At 33.2% G+C, this 21,632-nt stretch overlaps 1 protein-coding gene across 1 annotated transcript in view; it reads right to left on the minus strand.

The window, feature by feature from the left end:
* The window catches only part of LOC145260646 (DENN domain-containing protein 3-like), a 117,854-nt gene that overhangs the window by 11,955 nt on the left and 84,267 nt on the right, over window positions 1–21,632 (minus strand). The window contains exons 20-24 of the mRNA XM_080118982.1: window positions 19,767–19,960; window positions 15,007–15,113; window positions 9,911–10,056; window positions 8,421–8,557; window positions 6,179–6,315 (exon numbers count right to left, since the gene is read on the minus strand). Coding sequence (XP_079975108.1) covers window positions 6,179–6,315; window positions 8,421–8,557; window positions 9,911–10,056; window positions 15,007–15,113; window positions 19,767–19,960 — 721 coding nt within the window. The remainder of the gene's footprint in view (window positions 1–6,178; window positions 6,316–8,420; window positions 8,558–9,910; window positions 10,057–15,006; window positions 15,114–19,766; window positions 19,961–21,632) is intronic.

Here is a 21,632-nt window from a genome sequence, read left to right on the forward strand (position 1 = left end):
AAATTTTCATTACTAATGATTATTATATTGTCCAATTTCTACTGTACACTCTTTAACCCTTATCCTTGAGTGGCCTCTTGGCCTTGATAATGTGTTGATACCTATGAAAAAAAAAAAAAAAAAAAGAAAAAGTCCAATGTGAACAAGTTCTAATTGAATCATCCCCCTAAGTAATCCAAGTTACAAAATTCCCACTGTTTACTATGCTAAAATTACAATGACTAATGTATACCTATTAACCCTTATCCTCGAGTGGCCTCTGGGCCTTGATAAGTGGTGACACCCATGTAAAAGAAAAAAAATAAAATAAAAAAATAAAGTTGCAGTGTTTTTTTTAGGGCGACAATTTTATCATTCCACCCTGTACTTAGAAAAATACTTTACAACATTAGGCAATTATTAATATTATTTAAATACAATTATTAATATTATTTAAATACAATTATAAAGATAATTTAAATACCATTATAAAGATAATTTAAATACAATTATAAAAATAATTTAAATACAATTATAAAAATAATTTAAATACAATTACAAAAATAATTTAAATACAATTATAAATATTATTTAAATACAATCATAAAGATCATTTAAATACAATTATAAGGATTATTTAAATACAATTATAAAGATAATTTAAATACAATTATAAAGATAATTTAAATACAATTATAAGGATTATTTAAATATAATTATAAATATTATTTAAATACAATTATAAGGATTATTTAAATACAAGATTAACATTTAAGTGAAGAAAATTATACAGAAAATCAAGATTATAGGCTAAAAACACTTATTGTATAAAAATGTATCAATATATAATTGTAAAAACATTTATTGAAAAGTATACGGACGGCGGCCATCTTTTGGGGGCAGTAACTCCAATTTCTTCTTGGTCAAATAAAAATGGCAAATGAATAACAAACAAGATTTATTTCTTCCGAACAGAAAAATATTTTTAAACCAAAAACATTGTATAAAAATGTATCAGTATATAATTGTAAAAACATTTATTTAAAAGTCTGTGTAAGAAAATATAATTTTAATAAAACAATTTTGTAATGAAAGCAACATTGGATTTTTAGAAAGTAAATTTTTTTTTTTTCTTTTTGAACAAATTAATTTAAATGAAACATTTTTCGAAGCAAAGCAACATTGTAGGGTCAACAAGAATTTAATAATTTAAATGGAACATTTTTTGAATTAAAGCAAGATCTCCAGCAGAATCCGTCACTGCTACTATTGCTGGTTTGCAATACCAGGGTTTATCCATATTGACACTGCTCCGTGGCCGACTGTGCAAAAAGATCAATTGTTTCCAGAGATTCTAACGTCAACAATGCAATTATGGATTTCGTTTTTCGGACTCACTTCCTCATCTTCAGTGTTTTTTTCACTACGTTTCGACCGTATCATCCTTCGGCCTTCTTCAGGTGTATCTCGAACTCGGGAACTGTTTTTTGGGAATTTCGAACCCAACCCTTTATTGTTACGGGGGTACCATGTTCTCGTTCCATTCAGCTGTACCGCTTAATGTTATTGTGTATCGCTGTCGCTGCCATTGTGTTGTCACTGCCACTGCTTTCGCTCAGGATTGAACTCAGCACCTTGGAGACTTGCAATGTCTGTCCAACGTCTTAGTCGCCTCGGCTAACTAAGACGTTGGAATCACCTCATCCCCAGAACTATAGACAATTAACAATGCAATATTACGCATATTTAGGGAATTTACATCCATATTAAAATAAAGTTTCTGAAGAATTTCTCGAAAGGTATGAGTTATCGTGGTACTTGTACAGTTTAATCAAGACATTAAAAAATGAAAATATCGAAAAAAGGTTATATTGTACGTATCCGTTTTGGACTGAAGATCTCCGAAAAAAAAATTTCACTTTATTTGATCGAGTAGGTTTTTTTTTTTTTTTTTTTTTACAGCGGAAAAACATGTTTATATGTTAGCACGGTGAATTTGGAATTTCTTGAACACGCCACGAGGAGATAACTCAATGTAAAGCGCCGACACTTCCTCCTCCTCTTTAATACTAGCTTTTCTTCCTAAAAAAACCTTTTGCTCGGTATCATAAATTGTTTTTTTTGCTGTAAAACAAAAGCTACTTCATGAAATTAAGTGAATTTTTTTTTTTGAGATCTTCATTCTATAACGGATACGTGCAATTTAAACTTTTTTCAATATTTTCATTTTTTAATGTCTTGCTTAAACCGTACAAGTACCCATAGTTTTCTTACGGATTTATACGCATCTTTGTTGTTTGGTAAATCTATACCATTCAGCAAAACATATCTAAGACGTATCATACCAGCAATAAAATGATATGAATGTTATATGACTATACTAGCGAGGGTACCCGGCGTTGCCCGGGTGTTTGGATGTGTGTGTTGAGCAAAAAAAAAAAAAAAGTGGTAGTAGGCATGCAGGCTCGAACCCGCAACGCGAAGGCAGAAAAAAAAAGTGAAAGAAATGCTGACATCTTACCGCTACACCATGACGGGAGCAGAAGTGTAAAAACGTTCAAATTTAGCGATATCAACCATAACGCCATAACAGATAAGAATCACGCACTTAACTCTGGCTGTAGGCCAGTTAAGCTTTCAGTTTTCTCTGCCATATTTGTTTCCCCACGATGTTGGGGAAAAACAGCCCCCCCCCCCCAAAAAAAAGGTGGGTAACTCTGGCAGTGTCCAAATGAATAGTAATTGTCTGATATGAAGGGTTTCCCCCACATTGATCAAAGCTAATTGCCTTCTGGATGTCTGAGGTCCTGCTGTTTGCTTCGATCAGTTGCGCTTTTATTCGAAAAAGACAAACACTGGAAAGAACAGGATGGAGGGAATTTTTTAAAAGTCGATCAAAATAAAGATACAATGTCCATTTTTTGAATCATAGATATTATCATCTAGGGAGTATAAGGAAAGTTTTCCAAAACAGTAACCTTGTCGAGAACCCCCTGGCAAAAAAGCCTTTCTTGGACATACACAAACACGTGCGCCCATTTTAGGCCACTGCGAAATACTAACAGAAACAGGTTTGAATTTATTTATTTAAATATTAAAAACAGAATTGACACATGTCCACAATGAAAGTTAACTCTGCTGCTTCTATTTTACCTCATTAATGAAGGTAAAATAGAAGAAGCGCCAGCGAAAGAAGCCTTTGCAAGACATACATGAAATGGTCACACACATTTTGCCTTTTATATATAGAGATAGACAAGCAAGGGTACCCGGCATTGCCCAGCTGTTTGGAGGTGTTGGTTGGGGTTAGAGGGTAAATCAAAACAAAATGGAAAATAAAGAATAATCGAAAAACAAAAAAAAAAAAACAGTGACCGTGATGAAAAAAAAATAAAAGAACGAAAAATGGCATATATAACCCTGTTTCAATATTAAAGCTTTAAAAAATCGAAAAAAAAAAAAAAAATCTTACATGTTGGCTCAAATGTGCAATCTAAAGATGCTACTACTTAACCGACTGAGTAATGATCACGTCAGCAAAATTGGGTCACTTTTTTTTATATTTAAACTAATTCAAGAAAAAACTTTTTTGCGTGTATGGTTAAACTTTCATGAAGGAATGATTTTTTTTGCTACCCCTGTCCAGTTGAAGGTGAAGAAATTAATACTTTTTTCGATACATGTCGTCTGAAGGGTCGAGCTTCAAAACGATACTGATCTTGTGAAAATGCGTCGCCTCCGTTGAAAGTTTTTGCGAGACATACAAACATATATTTAAACAGATTTTTTCCCTTTATATTAGACTAGCGGGGGTACCCGGCGTTGCCCGGGTGTTTGGTGGGTGGGTAGATTAAAACAACCCTGTTAAAAAGAAAAAATCGTTGGCCGTTTCTGTTTTCCCCGCTACGCGGCGATCACAAAATATCTCGAAAATAGCTTGTAAAAGTCGGATAAATTAAAGGTAGCTGCGACCCGAGTTCCTTAGTCGTAGATATTATTATTTAGACAGCATATAAAAGGTTTTAAGAAGGAGCGAGCCAATCGAGAATGACGGCCAATAAAGCCTTTTGTAGACATACAGAAAAAGCGAACATACATACATACATACAGTTTCACTTTTATATATATATATAGACTAGCGGGGGGTACCCGGCGTTGCCCGGGTGTTTGTAGGTGTGCGTATGGGGGGGGGTAGATAATAACCCTGAAACGATGTTAAAAAAATCAGAAAAACCAAAACCCAAACAAAAAAATAGTGAAGAAAAAAAAAGTAGTGGGGGGGGGGGGGGAGATAGGTAATCTAAAGAATAAGCGAAGTAAAAAAAACGTTGCCCGAGTGTTTAAAGATGTAAAAGAAAAAAAAATAGTTTTGGTCGGGAGACGGGATTGAACCCGGAAGCCTTGACGCGGAGGTGAAACAAATGCCAACCACTTAGCTGTCTAAGCCAGGAGTAAGAGGAATTTATTAGAGTATCAAAATAAGGCTTATAAAGCGAGTGAAAGAGGTTTGATTGACAGATAGCTGCTAAATGAGGTCATTGCGGGAGCGTTACGAGATGACGTAGCAGTATTTTATTTAATGCGGGACAGCTTTTTGAGGTATGTTTACTTTGTTTCAATGCGGGGCAGTTTTCGCTTCCCCAAGATGATGGTGGGGGGAAACAGGCTCGCCAAATGAAAGCGATTAGCAATTGTTTGATATAAGGAGTTTAGCCCCAAATTGATCAAAGCTGATTGCTTGTGGAGGTTCCCGGCGCGATGCCGAGAACACCGTGTTAGCTTTGAATTAGTTTTGCTTTTTATACAAAAAAGCCGAATCAACATGTGAGAAGCCAAAATAGCAATAATTTTGTAAAAGTCGCTGTAAGTAAATCTAGACGCTACACGCATTGCCAAATCGTAGATATTATTATATAGGGGGTATATAAACAGTTCTAAGCGATAGTAACGACCCCGGGAGCGTGTGCGAAAGAAGCCTTTGCGAGACATACACGAAATGGTCACACACATTTTGCCTTTTATACATATAGAAGACAAACAAACACTGGTAATCAGGGAAATTTTTAAAAGTTGATCAAAATAAAGATAGAGACGACGTCTGTTTGCGAATCGGAAATATTATAATCTAGGGAGTATAAAGAAACTTCTCCAAAACAGTAACCCTGTCGAGAAGCACTGCGAAAAAAGCCTTTCTTGGACATACAAAAATACGCGTAACCATTTTGCCTTTTATATAATAGACTAGCGGGGTGCCCGGCGTTCCCGGGTGTTTTGGAGGTGTAAATGAAAAAAATAGGTTTTGGTAGGAAGGTAGGTTTGAACCCGAAGCCTTGACATGAACGTGGAAAAGAAAGGGAAAAAAAAGACTGGTATTTTACCCGCTCGGCCACGAAGGGAGAGGAATGAAAAGCGTTTTAATTTAACAATTAAAAACTTAAGGGACAGGTGCATGAATTTAATGAGGTCAAACATCACGTCATATGGGGAAACGTAACTTTGGCTGCAAGCCAGTGTCTGCGTTTCCAAGATGTTAGGGAAAACCTCCCCATAAATAGGGGAGTGTCAAAATGAATAGCAATTGTCTGATATGATGGATTTGGGCCGCATTGATCAAACCTCATTGCTTTCTGGACATCCCAAGCACGAGTGCGACGGAGGCTTATTTTGCTACAGTTTAAGTTTCGTTTATATACGGAAAAGCCAAATAAACATGCAGAGACTAAGAAATACTGTGAAAATAGCGTGCAAAAGTCACCCAAATAAAAGATACACACCACCCCCTTTCGTAAATCATAGATATTATAATCTAGGTACCATATAAAAGGTTCTAAGAAACAGTAACTGCCCGGAGCGCCCCTCCCCCTCCAAAAGCCTTTGCCGGACATACACAAAAAATACACGCACACAGATTTTCGCTTTTATATTATTGTTTAATATGGGGAGGAGAGAGTTTTGTAACTATTTTTACTTTTAATAGACTAAAGATACTGTAAAAATTGAATTTCATCCATTTTCTGAGAAGTTCTATGAAAACCTTTAGAACTTCTTAAATTGTCTCCCTTTATTCTGAGTGAAATTCTTAAAAAAAAAAATGAAAACAATAGAAGTAACTTCCAAACTTAAATGCAAAAAATCTTTTAAACAAATAAGTCACTACTTGCATGACTCTAAAAAAAAAAAAAAAAAAAAAATTTCTCACCTCTTTTGCGGACTTTACAATCTGAAAACATGCTAAAATCAGTTCATCTACTTTTGTTGTTTTCAGCATACAAGAAGGTTCAACCGCTTTTATCGCAACGCCCTCAAAATCCACAACCAACAAAGCTTTGCTGAGGACTGCAAAAAAATACAAAAAATAATAACAGATAAGATAATAGATAATAACATTGAAGACATTGCGAAGGCTGCTGCAAAGGAGGTGGGTTGTATATTTTAGTCTTATTAATAGTTTAAAATCAATAAATATTTATTATTTTATCATTACTACCAAGATTTTGCTTTAAACAAAATCAAATGAAAAAGACAATTTAAAGACTCGTTTTCAGCTAAAACCCATTGCTACACTTTATTCTATAAACAATAAATAACTCCCAATATAAACTATTTTAAGAATATCATTGAATAGATAGATAGATAGATAGATAGATAGATGTACAATAATAACTGATTAACTTTTAACAATGTTACTATCTACCACATAAACAAATTCTTGTGTTTCTGAATTTTTTAGATGAGGATTGATAATTTGCATTATTTGGATTATTCAGACTACTGTTCTTGTTGTGAGTGTCATTCTTACAATGTTTCGACCTTGTATCTTATTGAACTCGGAAAACCTTTCAAACTCAGGGATTTGTTCTATATTACATTCAAAGGGAAATAACTCAATTGAAATTATTTCAAAGGGAAATAACTCAATTGAAATTATTTCAAAGGGAAATAACTCAATTGAAATTATTTCAAAGGGAAATAACTCCACTGAAATTATTTCAAAGGGAAATAACTCCACTAAAATTATTTCAAAGGGAAATAACTCCACTGAAATTATTTCAAGTTTCAAAATTGATGCTAAATCAAAAGGAACACCATTTCGGCCATGCAAAAACAGATGGTGAAATGTTAAATGCTTGTTTTTGTCCTAAATACGCGTGCTGAGGTGATTCTATTTACACAAGTAGCGATGAATAACTTTCTCTAAATCTTTTATTCAGACATGGATTTATACGTAGCTGTCTACATCCAAACATTTCTAAGCTCTAATAATAAAAAATATAATGGATTTTAAAGATCAACATCAACCTTCGGAACTTCATAATGGATTACCAGGCAAAGGAGAATTTGTAGTGAATCAAGACTACCACTATTACTACTACTACCACCACCATTACAGTATACTCTTACCATTTCTCTTTCTCTCTATCCTTCCCTTTTCCTCCCTTCTTCTAAATCTTTTCCTTTATCCAGACATATGGAATCCCTGGAAGACCAAGCTGTAACGAGATACAAATAGCAGCCATAAAGGGAACAGCATCTATTCTTAAAAGAGCCCTCGGATATAAATTTAAATCATAACAGAATCAAGTGTTAGTTCCAGGAGGATTTAGCTCTCTTGATCTCTTAAAACTTACTGAAGTTTAATAAATAAATAAAAAAACAAATGTCTACATCAAAATATTTCTAATAATAAAAAATATAATGGATTTTAATGATGAACGTCAACCTTCCGAACTTCGTAATGGATTATCACGCAAAGGAGAGTTTATACACCACTAATAAATAAAACAACTCCTGTGTTAAATAAAACTATTTTTTAATATCTATAAATATTGTGTTCAAATTAATTGCTATTTGTTTGTGTTGTTCTTGAGTGTTGCATTTTATCTATAATATAATTTTTTTTTTTTTCATTTTAAAAGGAGTCTGATATTTTTTAAATGAATATTTAAATATCATCAATAATATTCTTCTTTATAACCGTTTTATTTCTTAAAAAAAAAAAAAAAAAAAAAAAAAAAATCATGTTATATATACAAACTAGTTATGGAACGATTCCAATCTTTTTCCAGATTCCGATTCTTTATACATCTCTAAATACTTGAGTTGTTATTCCCTCCCCCCCCCCCCCGATTTCCATAAAAGCACATGTTACGTATGCAGATATTTCCTCAGACGTAAAAATAAACACTGGTGGGGGGGGGGACTGTATATTTTAGTTTTATTAATAGTTTAAAATCAATAAATGTTTATTTTTTCATTACTACCAAGATTTTTCTGTAAAAAAAAAAAATAAATAAATAAAATAAAATAAAAAAAAATAAAAATAAAATAAAAAATAAATAAAATAAAATAAAAAAGACAACTTAATGAATCGTTTTCGGCACTAATTTTTCCGATTCCAGTTAATCATCCCAGCACTAATACATACATAGATATTTACTTACCGCACCAGATTAAATTATCGTTAAGTTTGATATTTTTCAAATCTTCTTCAATATCAACTTTTATCTTTTTGATTGATATCAAACTAGTCACATCCCACTTGTGAATCGTCCCATCGACGCTGGCTGAAAATGCGTAACTGAAAAAGAAAAGAAAATGAAAAACTCTACTATATAAAAAGCAAAATGTGTGTGTGTGTGTGTGTGTGTGTCTGCTAAAAACTCTTGACACACGCGACGGATCCTAACGAGATCGGTATCGTTTTGAAGCTCGACGTCTCAGATGACAAACATCGAAAAATTGGCCAAAAATATTCATTCCTTCAACTTCAACTTGGCCATTTTTTACCAGGAGGGGGCTCGCTTTTCTCGTTGATATTTTCACAATTCATAGTCTCCTTTCGATTTACTAGCCTTAATTCCAATGCTTGTGACTTCCGGATGCGCGATGAACACATCAGCTAAGACATTACATTTTTTTTTCACCTTCTTTTCCGCCTTCGCGTTACAGGTTCGAGCCTGCCTGCTTACTATCACTTTTTTTTTTAACAACACTCTCCATCCAAACTGTCTACTGCTGTTTTGATACCCCCACCCCCGTTACTACCACTTTTTTTAACACCTCTCTCCCCCCACCCCGAGTTCCTTACTATACCACCTCGACATACCTGGGCAACGCCGGGTACCCCTGCTAATCTATACATAAAAACAAACCTTGTCTGCCCGTTAACTACTTTTAGGTTATTAAATCTACTTTGGATCAAAACACTTGAAAATTTAGATGTACCATACTTGGACATAGATCAAACTTCATAATTTGATTTGAGCCTAAAACAATAAATGTTAAGGGGGTCAAAATTGGGGTCAAAGTTGTAAAAAAATTGACCACTGTGGTCTCTACCAAATTACTCAGCCAATTTTTGGTCTAAATATTTGTAATTTTATATAAAGTGTATTCAGGCATAGGGCAAGTTTTTTTTTACCGGTTTTTGGCCGAAAATTTGGCTGCCAAAGGAATCAAAGTTCAAAAGAATTGACCTTTGTGGTCTCTAGCAAACTATTCAGCCAATTTTGGGTTTAAACATTTGAAATTTTACATAAAGGGTATTCAGACATGCAGCAAACTTGTTAATCAGTTTTTGGGTGAAAATTTGGCTGCCAAGAGGTCAAAGTTGAAAGAGCTGACCTTTGCAGACTCTACCAAATTCCTCCGCCAATTTTGGGTCTAAACACTTGAAATTTTAGATGTAAGTTATCTGGACATGAGTCAAACTTTTTAATATGCACATAAAGTTATAAACAGTACATAGGGCCCGAGCAAAGCCGGGCTGAACTGCTAGTAGTAAAAAAAATAAATAAATAAAAAATAAATAAGTAAAAAAAAAATAAATAAATAAGTAAAAAATAAATAAATAATATACAAAGCTGTTTTTGCGGAACCTTGTCGAGAAATTCAGCTCCAAGTTAAAAATGCTTGAATCGATGATACAAACCTTTCAGTTTCTCCTTGAATAATGGCTGTGACAAGATCCTTATGGTCGCTTAAACGTGTCACGCATTTGATATTGTCCGTGTTGATTATATAGATGTTGACGCATCCGGCCCATATCTGATGACTTGACGGCGAGAACAGACAGGTCTATTTAGGAAGGAAAAATAAAAACAATTACTCACCAACAAAAACAGCATATTACTACTACTACTACTACTACTACTACTACTACAAATACAAACGAATGAAAACTTTTAGAATTCAAACCAAAGCACTAAACCAAAAACAACAACAAATTTACGTAATTAAATCAAACAGTTTTGTATTTCATTGGCACTTGTACAGTTTAATCAAGACCTTAAAAAATGAAAATATTGAAAAAAAAGAAAGAGTTATATTGTACGTACCCGTTATGGAATAAAGTTCTCCGAATAAAAAGTAACTTAATTTGATCAAGTACTTTTTTTCCAGAGGAAAATCAAATTTTAATGAAATCGAACTATTATCAGACTTTATGCATAGTATTTGGTTTGTTTTGTTTTATGGCATATCAATCTTTGTCCAGTTATTTAATGCCGAATCCAATCATTTTTGTAAAAGTTTTTTTTTTCATGCTTGAAGTATTTTTATATTTTCAAACAAGAAAACTAAAATCTAAGTTGGCACCTGGTGTGTGTGTGTGGGGGGGGAGAGAAAATAGAGCCTTATCTTTTAAGTCGAAAGAAACCTTGCTCTTAAACCAAAGCTGTACATACACTCACTCACACATACAGATATGGCACAGAAATAAACATATATATATACAAACAAAAGAGTAATTATATTAACATTTACACATCCCTGTATTTATAACGTGGAACGATAAAATTGTTGCCCTAGAAAAGACCACATGATTCCATTTCCGTTTGATGGAAACGGTTCTTTTTTTTTTTTTTTTTTTTTGCAGGCCATCTACTAGTTGGTGTACGAATCCTAAGAGCGATAGGAGCCTTCTATCATGTCTGAAAATGAAACAATGTTCAATGAGTGAGATCAGAGATGCGCCTCTGTACAACTCCTGCTCTTTACTAATCCAAGTTATGACAACAGGACCATTGCCAGCACTCTCAAAATTCATTGTTGGATTGCCATGAATAACAAGGATGTGCCCAGGGTAATGAATACAAACTTTCCGGCTACAGTTATGGTTCTTGGTGTGGTTTCAAGAGAGAGCCACATCATACCACGTCACATCTTCGAAGTTGATTTTAAAGTCAATATCAAAGTGTATGTGGATGTGCTAAAGAGTGTGGTACAATTAGGAGACTGCTGGCAGACCCTGGGTGCGGCAGCAGGACTCAGCGCCAGCCCACAAGCTCAAAGAGACTCAGACTTGGCTTCAGAAGGAGTTTTCCTCACAGGGCCCCCCTCCTCCCCTGACCTGAACCCATTGGACTACTTTGTTTGGTCATATGTCAAGAACATCACCAACATGACCTCCCACAACACCAAAGCCAAATTGATGATGCCATCTGCTGAGTATTCATCGCCAACACTTGTGGAAAAGCTATGCTCCCAGTTCCAGACCCGTATCGAGACAGTGATTGAGGCTGAAGGCGACTACATTGAATAAATGTCAGCTCTACTACATAATCAAGTTACCTGAATTGATTATTTTATTAAAAGTTTTAAAATAAAGCTGTAGTGTTGATTTCTTTAGGGCAACAAATTTATCGTTCCACCCTGTATGTACACAGCTCCTCGAGAAATCTCAGCCGTCAATAGTCATATTTACACTACTGAAATAGAAATAAAAATGGAAATAAAGACTTACAAATATTAGAACTAAGAAATAAGATTAAAATTAACTATTTAAAATATTTAAATTGGAATATAATCAAGTTATAAACTATAATTACAAACATAATACAAGCAAGAGTAGTTTTAAATTATTTTTTTAATGAATTTATTTTTTTAAATTGATCAATTTTATAAGTAAATATAATTTGCTTTGAATTGGAAGCCACATCTAATTTTAGTCTCATTGCTCTTTCCGCTTTTCCTCCTTTTCTTTCTTTAATCCATCTACTCATTTTTACTTATTTTTTTACGTTCTTTTTCTTTCCTGCCTTTTTCTCCTTTGTTTACACATATTTATTTTTCTTTCCTCTTCTTTTGCTTTCTTTCGTTTTCTTCTAATTTCCATTTCAAGTTTTATTTTCTCATTCGTCTTTACTTTTTTTTCCCACCCCTTCACTGTTTCTCTAAACCTTTCTTTTTCTTTTTCTTACGTTCCTTCCTCTCATTTACTTTTTTCTTACTCTCATTTCCTTAATCTCATTTCTTTTCTTTCCTCTTCCTTCTCTACTCTTTCCTTAGTTTCACTACTTTTACTCTCCCTTTCTTTCTCTCTTTTTTTATTTTCACTGCTTTAGTTATTTACTCTCTTTACTTTTCTTTCATCTTTTTTCATCCTTTTTTCATTACTTTTACTCTTCTTTCTTTACCCTCTTTCTTTTTTTTTTTTTGTTTATTCTTGAATTGGAAGCCATTTTTAATTTCGAAAGAGTTTCTGATGAATAGCTATTCTGCACAAGTCTTGGAGATGAAGAATTTTCAGTGGGTCGCTATTCTGCACAAGTTCTGGATCTTATAATTTTGCAGCAAAAGAGCAGAAGATCCTTCTCGTGTTGACACGAAAAAAATTATGTGCCGAAATGCTAAAAAGATTTGTTATCGAGCAATTCTGGTTTCTGATTGGTCGATAGCAGAATGTGAATTAATTTGATTCGTCAGTTCCTATCAGCAGTGTTTTTAAGTTGAATCTCCCAGCTTTGAGGGAGCATACACCTATTAGATATCAAAAAAAATATTGCAGCATTAAGTTTCAAGTTCATTATATCTTCAAATATTTATTCACGGTGTTTGGTTTGGTGGTTTTATTTATTTTATTTTTTTTTACAGCATATATAATAGCTATTTTCTGCTTATTTTAAGTCAGAATTTATTCTGTCATGCCCACTTTTTTTTATGGCAAACAAGTTTTTGGAAATACCTTATAAATTTGTATATATAAAGTAAAGTGAGATTTTCCCCGATTTCATTGGTCAGCATAGCTTAACAAATTTAACATTTCTGCTGGCATGCTTCCCAGCTGACAACATGGTCATCTTCAAGTCTAATATAAACAAGTTTTTTTATGTCTCGCCCCCACCCCCTTAAATAATAATATTCTACCAAACTTCCACCACCAACAAGCTGTCGTCTCAGTGACCACCTTACACTCATTGACCCATATCCTCAGGTGGCCTTCAGGCCTTGATAAGTGATGACTCCTTTGTAAAAAAAAAAAAATTAAAGGCTATATAAAATAAAAATGGTTCGTTAAAGTGTAGGAAATCTAGATCCTTAAAAAAAAGGTTATTTCATTTATTTATATTTTTTTTTTTTTAATCAAATCGAGTCAAAATATCAAAAATATTAAAATATTTTTGATTACAGATGAGGGTATGACCTCAATGATGCCGATGATCTTACTTACAGTTAGGACAATCAACCAATCAGAAGCCTTCAAATTTATGATAAAAAATATCAAATTTTGGATTCAATTCAGTTTGCTGTCAACCTCTGCTTTGAAACAACTGAATCGTGATTACATTGATTCTTCGCTGCCATCTTGGTTACTAAGAATTACTCAAAACTCAAAATCGTGACTACATTGATTCTTCGCCGCCATCTTTGTTACTAAGAATTACTCAAAACTCAAAATCGTGACTGCATTGATTCTTCGCCGCCATCTTTGTTATTAAGAATTACTCAAAACTCAAAATTGTGACTACATTGATTCTTCGCCGACCTCTTTGTTATTAAGAATTACTCAAAACTCAAAATCGTGACTGCATTGATTCTTCACCGATTTGATTTACCAGAGCCATCTTTGTTCAACATCATGTCTCAACACTTAACAAAAAACATTCTAGATTGACGCAAAAATTAAAATTACCTCAGTCTAGAAAGATCTCTCCTTTACTGATCAAAGACAGAAAAAATATAGCTAAGTATTAGAACAGATACAACATTTGGAAAAGTTTATTTGTGAAAAATGCAAAAATAAATTAGACACTAGGCCATTCAAAAGTGTTGGGGAGGGGGGGGGAGATCAAATGGTCATCCTTGTCACTGTACTTTATATACGTATCTATCGTTTTCATAGCTAGAAACTTTAATCACCATAATACCACATTCACTCCACAGTCATCCTACTTAAGATTCTCAAATCGATTTTTTTTTTGTCAAAAGGACAAGGATCTTTTCTTTTTTATCAAGGCCCAGCAGTCACTCGAGGATAAGGGTTAATGAGTATACAGTAGTCAATATCATAATAATTATTAGTGAAAATTTGGTAAATTCAATTACTTAACTTGTTTACATTGGACTTGAAGACGACCATATTGTAGTCAGCTGGAAAGCAGGGAAACGGAAGAGAGTTCCACAAGCATGCAGTTCTAAGAAAGAAGCTTTGTTCATGGAAGTTTGGCAAGGAGGGGACCTTGGATTGGAGCTCAGACGAGCATTTACCATGAAAATAATGATAAAGCAGAGACAGGATCGCAAAGTCTCTTCTGTGGGAAAGAGGTTGCAGGGAAGAGAGAAGGGCATCCCTCACTAGGCTACGAAGTCTATTTTGAACTCTGTTAAGGCAGGATAAAGTGCTTTTTAAAGTGCCCCATGGACTAAAAAAAAATAAAATAAAATAAAAAAAAAAAAATATGGAAATTGTTTTGGATCCAAGGTGCAATGGATAAAGGTGTTGATTTACAATTAGTTCTAAATTTACTTACCTCCTCACGAAGGCAGAATTAAACACAGTGTTGGTTTTTAGAAAAACCATCTCCCAAAAAGGATCACAGTTGGTGGAGATAAAAAATTTTTAATTCTCTCAGTCTAGAAGGATTTTTTCCTCCACTGACTGCGAACAGAAAAGATGAACTGTAGTAGCAGAGCAGATACTACATTTTGCTCCTAGCCAAAAGGCCAAGTCACCCTCAAGTGGTTCATGTCAGTAAAAAAGGAATGTATTTTAATACATTCAAGAGTAGAATTATTTCAACAACTTACCACCATTTGGTTGGTTTGCACAAATTCTTTTTCCAGTTCCCATTCATTAGCGTCAAAGACTCTCACAACACCGTTACCCAGAGCACACCATAACTGTGACCTATCACCTACAAAAAAAAAAAAAAAAACAATAATAGAAAACAAGAAAGAACAAGCGAAGCACGCATGGTCCCATGAATGCACAGTGAACGAGGCATAAAAAAAAATGACTAAGTTCAGCATCCCCCCCCCATTTAGCCCCAAAAGTCCCCAGTGCTCTGATGAACCTCATGTCACCTTGCTAGTTGATGGTTAACTAATTATGTGTGGGCTGTTTCTCTCCAAATAAACGTAACACAAAAACTCCCAACGAACATCTTAGTCTATCTTAATAAAATACATAAAAACCTTTTTTCTTTTTACTTTTCAAGAAGTTAGAATTGTAAGGAAAATTTTCTTTTTTTTTCAAAATAAATTGTAAGATTTTTTTTATTTTTATTTATTTATGAATAAATAATTTAAAAAAATTTTCATTTTAATAAATAGAAACATTTTTTTTCTTAAAGAAAACTTGTAAGAATTTTAAGGAAATTCTTTTTTTTTCTTGTAAGTTTTAAATGTTTGTTTTTTTTAAAGAAAATTTGTAAAAACGTTTTTATTTTATATTTTTTTGTGGGGTAAGAAACTGTTAGACAGGATTTTTCGTTAGAAATATTGTTGGTTGACTGAAGGGTAGCCACTGATGACAAAGATAATTTAAAGGAAATTCTTTTTTTCTTGTAAGTTTTTGTTTTTTTTAAAGAAAAGTTGTAAGATTTGTTTTTTTGTAAAAACGTTTTTTGTGGGGGAAGAAACTGTTACAGGAAAGGATTTTTCATAGGAATATTTTCGGTTGACTGAAGGGTAGCCATTGATGGCAAAGATGGACGAGTAAAGGAAAAGGAATCAGATAGTTTTCTGTGATGTGGTTTATAATGGAGACAAATAGATTTTTTTCTGAATTTCTGTCTTCATATAAATTCCATTAGGTAACTATCATAAGTTTCATGAATAAATAGGGTTTTTTGTTTGTTTTTAATAAATAGAAACATTTTCTTTGTTTTTTTTTGTTTTTTGTTTTTAATAAATAGAAACATCTTTGTTTCTTTTTTTTATTTTTGTTTTTAATAAATAGAAACATCTTTGTTTCTTTTTTTTATTTTTGTTTTTAATAAATAGAAACATCTTTGTTTCTTTTTTTTATTTTTGTTTTTAATAAATAGAAACATCTTTGTTTCTTTTTTTATTTTTGTTTTTAATAAATAGAAACATCTTTGTTTCTTTTTTTATTTTTTGTTTTTAATAAATAGAAACATTTTCTTTGTTTTTTATTTTTAATAAATAGAAACATTTTCTTCTTTTTTTCTTTTTTTCTTTTTAATAAATAGAAACATTTTCTTTGTTTTTTATTTTTAATAAATAGAAACATTTTCTTTTTTTTGTTTTTAATAAATAGAAATATTTTCTTTGTATTTTGTTTTTTTTCTTTCCAAAATAATTTTAAGGAAAAACTTTAATTTTTATTTTGTAAATTTTTAATGTCTATTGTAAGGAAAGTCTTTGAATTGCTTGTTGTTTATGTTATATTTTTTTTTAAGAAAACTCGTAAAAAATTTTAGGAAAACTGTTGAAAATTTTTTTGGGTTAAGTTAGGGATGGACTGATTAAATTTGTGCATAATTTAAAACGAAATTTCTTTTCTTCTTATTAAAATTCATCTGCTTTGATTTTTATAGGCTAAGTGCATTTGTTATCACTTTATTCAGCAAAATTACCCTTCTTATTCTTCAAGTTCTTTATTTTTGACCCCCCAACAAAAGGAGGATGGACCTGTAAATTAATCCTCGTCCGTCCACCTGTCCACTTTTCTTAATAACTACGCCTTGGAATGTTTTAAAATTTTGCACAAACATTAAACATGATATGAGTAAAAAAGTAACAGAACAGATTTTCCGGGAAAACTCCGGTTGCCCCCTTAGGGGTGCCTTTTGGGTTAAGATGGCTAAAATTGACAAAATTAATGCCTTGGATTTTTATAAAACTTTCTGAAAAGTTGTAACTAACTGATTTCTATATATTTGTTTGTCTATACTTTGCTATAACTTGGGTGTGTCCCAGGGGCTCTTTTAGGGATAATAAAAACACTCCATTTTGGGGACTATTTTACCATATTTGTCCAAAAATTTTCTGTGTATGTCTATTTAGCAGTTTTGCATGGTGCTGAACTCAAATTTAAATATGTTAAGGCCTTCGGGGATTTTTTGGGTTAAATGGTGGTGGTGGGGGGGGGAAGAGAAATCATATACTTAGTCATGTATGCAGCGCAGAATTCAAATTTACATAAAATTGCACCGTTTGTTCATTTTCACCAGGATTTGACGTTCCCTGAGACTTTGGGGTCTAAATAGAGGGGGGGGGGGAATGCTGGACTTAGTCATTTTTTTTTTATTCCTTGTTCATTGTGCACTCATGGGGGACCATGCATGCTTCACTTGTTTTTAAGGAAATCATTTCAGACAAAACTTTTCAACGATCTCAATAGTTTCACCATCCATATATACTTTGTCAATGTTTCAGTTCTCCATAACCATTGTCTTACATTTAATGCACACTTCTTGTGTGCCTAATGCTTACAAGTATCACAGAGAATGACATATGAATCAGGATTAAATATTAAAATCAATCTTGTGTGCCCAATGCTTACAGGTACCACAGTGAATGAAATATGGATCAGGATTAAATATTAAAATCAATCTTGTGTGCCTAATGCTTACAAGTATCACAGAGAATGACATATGAATCAAGATTAAATATTAAAATCAATCTTGTGTGCCCAATGCTTACAGGTACCACAGAGAATGAAATATGGATCAGGATTAAATATTAAAAAAATCAATTAAAAAAGCTGAATTCAACAAGCTGAAAAACTTTCCTATTTTTAGGAACTTTCTAGCACTGATCATCACTTCACTTTAAAAACAGGTAAATAATGGAATGTCGATTGATTTGGTTGTTTTCTTTTGTGGCAAATCAACCATTTTCAGGTTATTTGATACCGAATCCTATCATTTTGTGAAAAGTTTTTATGCTTCAAGTTCTTTATATTTTCAAATATTTATTCATAGCGTTTGGTTTGGGTGTTTTGTAGAGGAAAATTGTTTTTCTTTGTTTTTGACTTTGCAGAACATGATTAAAGTTTTGCAAAGGGAAAAAGGTTAAAAAAAACAAAAACAATAACATCAATGTTTGGTGTATTTCAGGTCAGAAAGCCAGAATCTTAAGATAGTTTGATCTGGTAGCACCAGATGCTCTAACAGCTATTAATACTCCGGGCCAAACTGGACCAGGGAACAATGGTAACTAAGGGCCAACTCCAAATTCTCCAAAACCTCTAAATAAGGCTTCACCACTGGATGCCTGTGTTGTAGTTTGCTTGAAGCATTGTGGGTAATATATAGATAGAAGATATCATAAAGGAATTTTTTTTTTTTTTACAATGGAGTCACCGTTTATCAAGGCTTAGAAGCTACTTGAGGATAAGGATTAGTGAGTATATAGTAATCAATGAGACAATATTGTAGTAATCATTCGTAGTGGAAACTTGGATTACTTAAGGGGACAGCTCATCAAGAACTTGTTTACATTGGACTTGAAGATAACCCTATTGTAGTCAGCTTGAAAGCAAGGAAACAGAAGAGAGTTCCACAGGTGTGCAGTTCTGAGAAAGAAGCTTTGTTCATGGAATCGACATTTAGGTTTAGGCACAGATAAAGAGTGGGGGAAATTATTGATAGTGGTTTCAGTTAGACGAGTGCTTTTTTTGTGGATCTTCTTGATATGTAAACATGCATAAGTCGTTTGCATGCTTGCAATGCATATGGATAATAGATTTGCTGCAGGTGAAAAATATTTGACTAAGGAAAGAGAAATCAGAAATATGTCTGGCTTAAGATCATACTGAAAATCTGAAAGTAACTTGGGAATATTATAGTTCTGAAATTTTTTTAGATGAGGACTGATTGTTTATATTTCTTGTATTGATTGGACTATTGTTCTCATCTTGAGTGTTATTTGTGTAATGTTTTTAATGTTTTAGTCAGGTTGACCTTCGACCGTCTTCAAAGTTGTTTGGAAAAGAAAAGAGAAAAGTTACTAGCTCCGTAGATATTTACGTATTTCTTTGAGTTAGTCTCCATTTTATGGTTTTAGTTTCGAATTTGTGGAAAAAAAATTGGTTGACAAAGGGGTAGCAACTCTAATAAAGATCATTAGGGGATTATCTCCTTTTCATCACCAAAATCTTAAGAGTGTACAATGTTTGTTTTTTCTATAATTAGAGGCTCCCAAATGCTATTATATTAAAATCTAGGCTTTGTCTACTGAGTAATTTTCTTTCCTTTTTTTTTTTTAGCATATGTGCTGCCTCCTTGAGTCGCCTGTCAATTATTTTGACCTCGTTCCTTTTTCTTTCAATATGTGATCAGCTAGTTCCGCCTTTTCGATCTCCTCCGTGACACGGCTTTACAGTGTTCTTCTAGCCTTACCTTTAGGGGGTGACCGGTCTCACTTTTGTATAGCTTTCTGCATTTGCATGAAATCTCATATACACAGTTTTTTGTCATGAGACTTTCGGTCGGGGGTTTGACTTGTACCAGGAGTACCAGAAATATTATCTTCAAACATTGCACATTCTAGCAGAAGAGTGCAACGAAAAAAAAAACAAAAAAAAATAATAATCATACCTTTCGGTATGTACAAGATGTCTACGACGGTTTGGCATTCATGGTCCAAGTTGGGGCTCATCTTTTTCTGCAAAACTTCTGCTGTGTGCTTCGACAGATGCAAACGTCCCGTTTCTTTTAGTTTGGAAAAATTACACATATCACAGGTGACTTGTTCCATATTAATAGAGTACGGCTGCAGACTGGATTTACAACTGAAAACACAAGAGAAACACCATAACCAGTTAACCATGCATATATTTGTAAATATATGCTCAATTACTTGATTTGCATCTGAAAACACGAGATCAAATGTCATGCTTTATTCTGGAATGCAATTTTTTTCCCAAAAATGTTAACCAGTTAAGTGAGTTAATTCTATAATGTAGTGTGTGTATGTGTGTGTGTGTGTGTGTGTGTGTGTGTGTCTGTATGTGTGTGTGTGTCTGTGTGTCTGTGTTTGTGTCTGTGTGTTTGTGTCTGTGTCTATATGCGTGTGTTTGTGTCTGTGTCTATATGCGTGTGTTTGTGTCTGTGTCTATGTGCGTGTGTTTGTGTCTGTGTCTATGTGCGTGTGTTTGTGTCTGTGTCTATGTGCGTGTGTTTGTGTCTGTGTCTATGTGCATGTGTTTGTGTCTGTGTCTATGTGCGTGTGTTTGTGTCTGTGTCTATGTGCGTGTGTTTGTGTCTGTGTCTATGTGCGTGTGTTTGTGTCTGTGTCTATGTGCGTGTGTTTGTGTCTGTGTCTATGTGCGTGTGTTTGTGTCTGTGTCTATGTGCCTGTGTTTGTGTCTGTGTCTATGTGCCTGTGTTTGTGTCTGTGTCTATGTGCCTGTGTTTGTGTCTGTGTGCAACGAATAAATCAATTAGTTATGTTTTTAAAGCCATTACGTCTGAATGTGGGGTGGGGAGTCAAGTTTCAAACCATTTTATGTACTAATTAAAAGGAAGTAAATTTTTGTTATCAAGGAGTTACTTCCTTTATGCCGACTAATTGCTACAAAAATCTATTCAAAGAAGAATTCTCTGTGTGTATGACACTTATGTCCCAGGCAAGGCTGGGTAGCCTTGCTAGTGTAGAATAAATAATGGTGGTGCTTGTGACTCAATGGATTATAAATAGATATATATATAGATATATATATATATATATATATATATATATATATATATATATATATTACAATAGAAAAATGCAAGCATGAAAAGTAATATTGCAGCATCAAGAATTGATTATATAATGTTATAAATTGAATTTTAAAAATAAAATTCTAAATGTTGCAATATTTTAAGTTATAAATTATATTTTTTACTAGAATATCTTGTCCTTTTCTTTTCCAGTTTTAACAACTAGTCTTTTACTTTTCCATGTTTAAGCTTAGCGATATTACTTTTCATGCTTGCATTTTTCTATTGTAATCCATGATTTTCCAGGCTTCCAGTAAATTCACTCGTTCTTTGTTTAATTCCAGTCTTATTTTTTTGCCTCCATGAACACGCATGTAATAACAATGTACTGCTTTCAATAAAATCCCCCCCCCAATTATTTCCTTTTCATGCTTTCATCCTTTCTGTTTCACTTGTTACTTCTCTTTCCGAGACAGCAGTGAATTAGTAGCAAGAGTAGTTGCTAAAGTGATGCGGTTGCTATCGAAACCAATCATAAAAAGCGTCGCTCATTTCCTTACATATTTTTAATGATTTTGAACACCAGAAAATTCATCATAACTTTTGTTTTATTGAACGAAAATTGAACTTTTTTTTCCACAACATAGACTGTAATAATTGCTTGAGTTTGGTCGAAAACTGAGTGAGTGATGAAGCTTTAAAGCAGTTCTAAATGACTAAAACTGCCATGTAACCATATATTCAAACACAGTAGTACTT

Source organism: Euprymna scolopes, chromosome 36, assembly GCF_053919585.1.
Source record: "Euprymna scolopes isolate OS-2025 chromosome 36, ASM5391958v1, whole genome shotgun sequence".
Taxonomy (NCBI): domain Eukaryota; kingdom Metazoa; phylum Mollusca; class Cephalopoda; order Sepiida; family Sepiolidae; genus Euprymna; species Euprymna scolopes.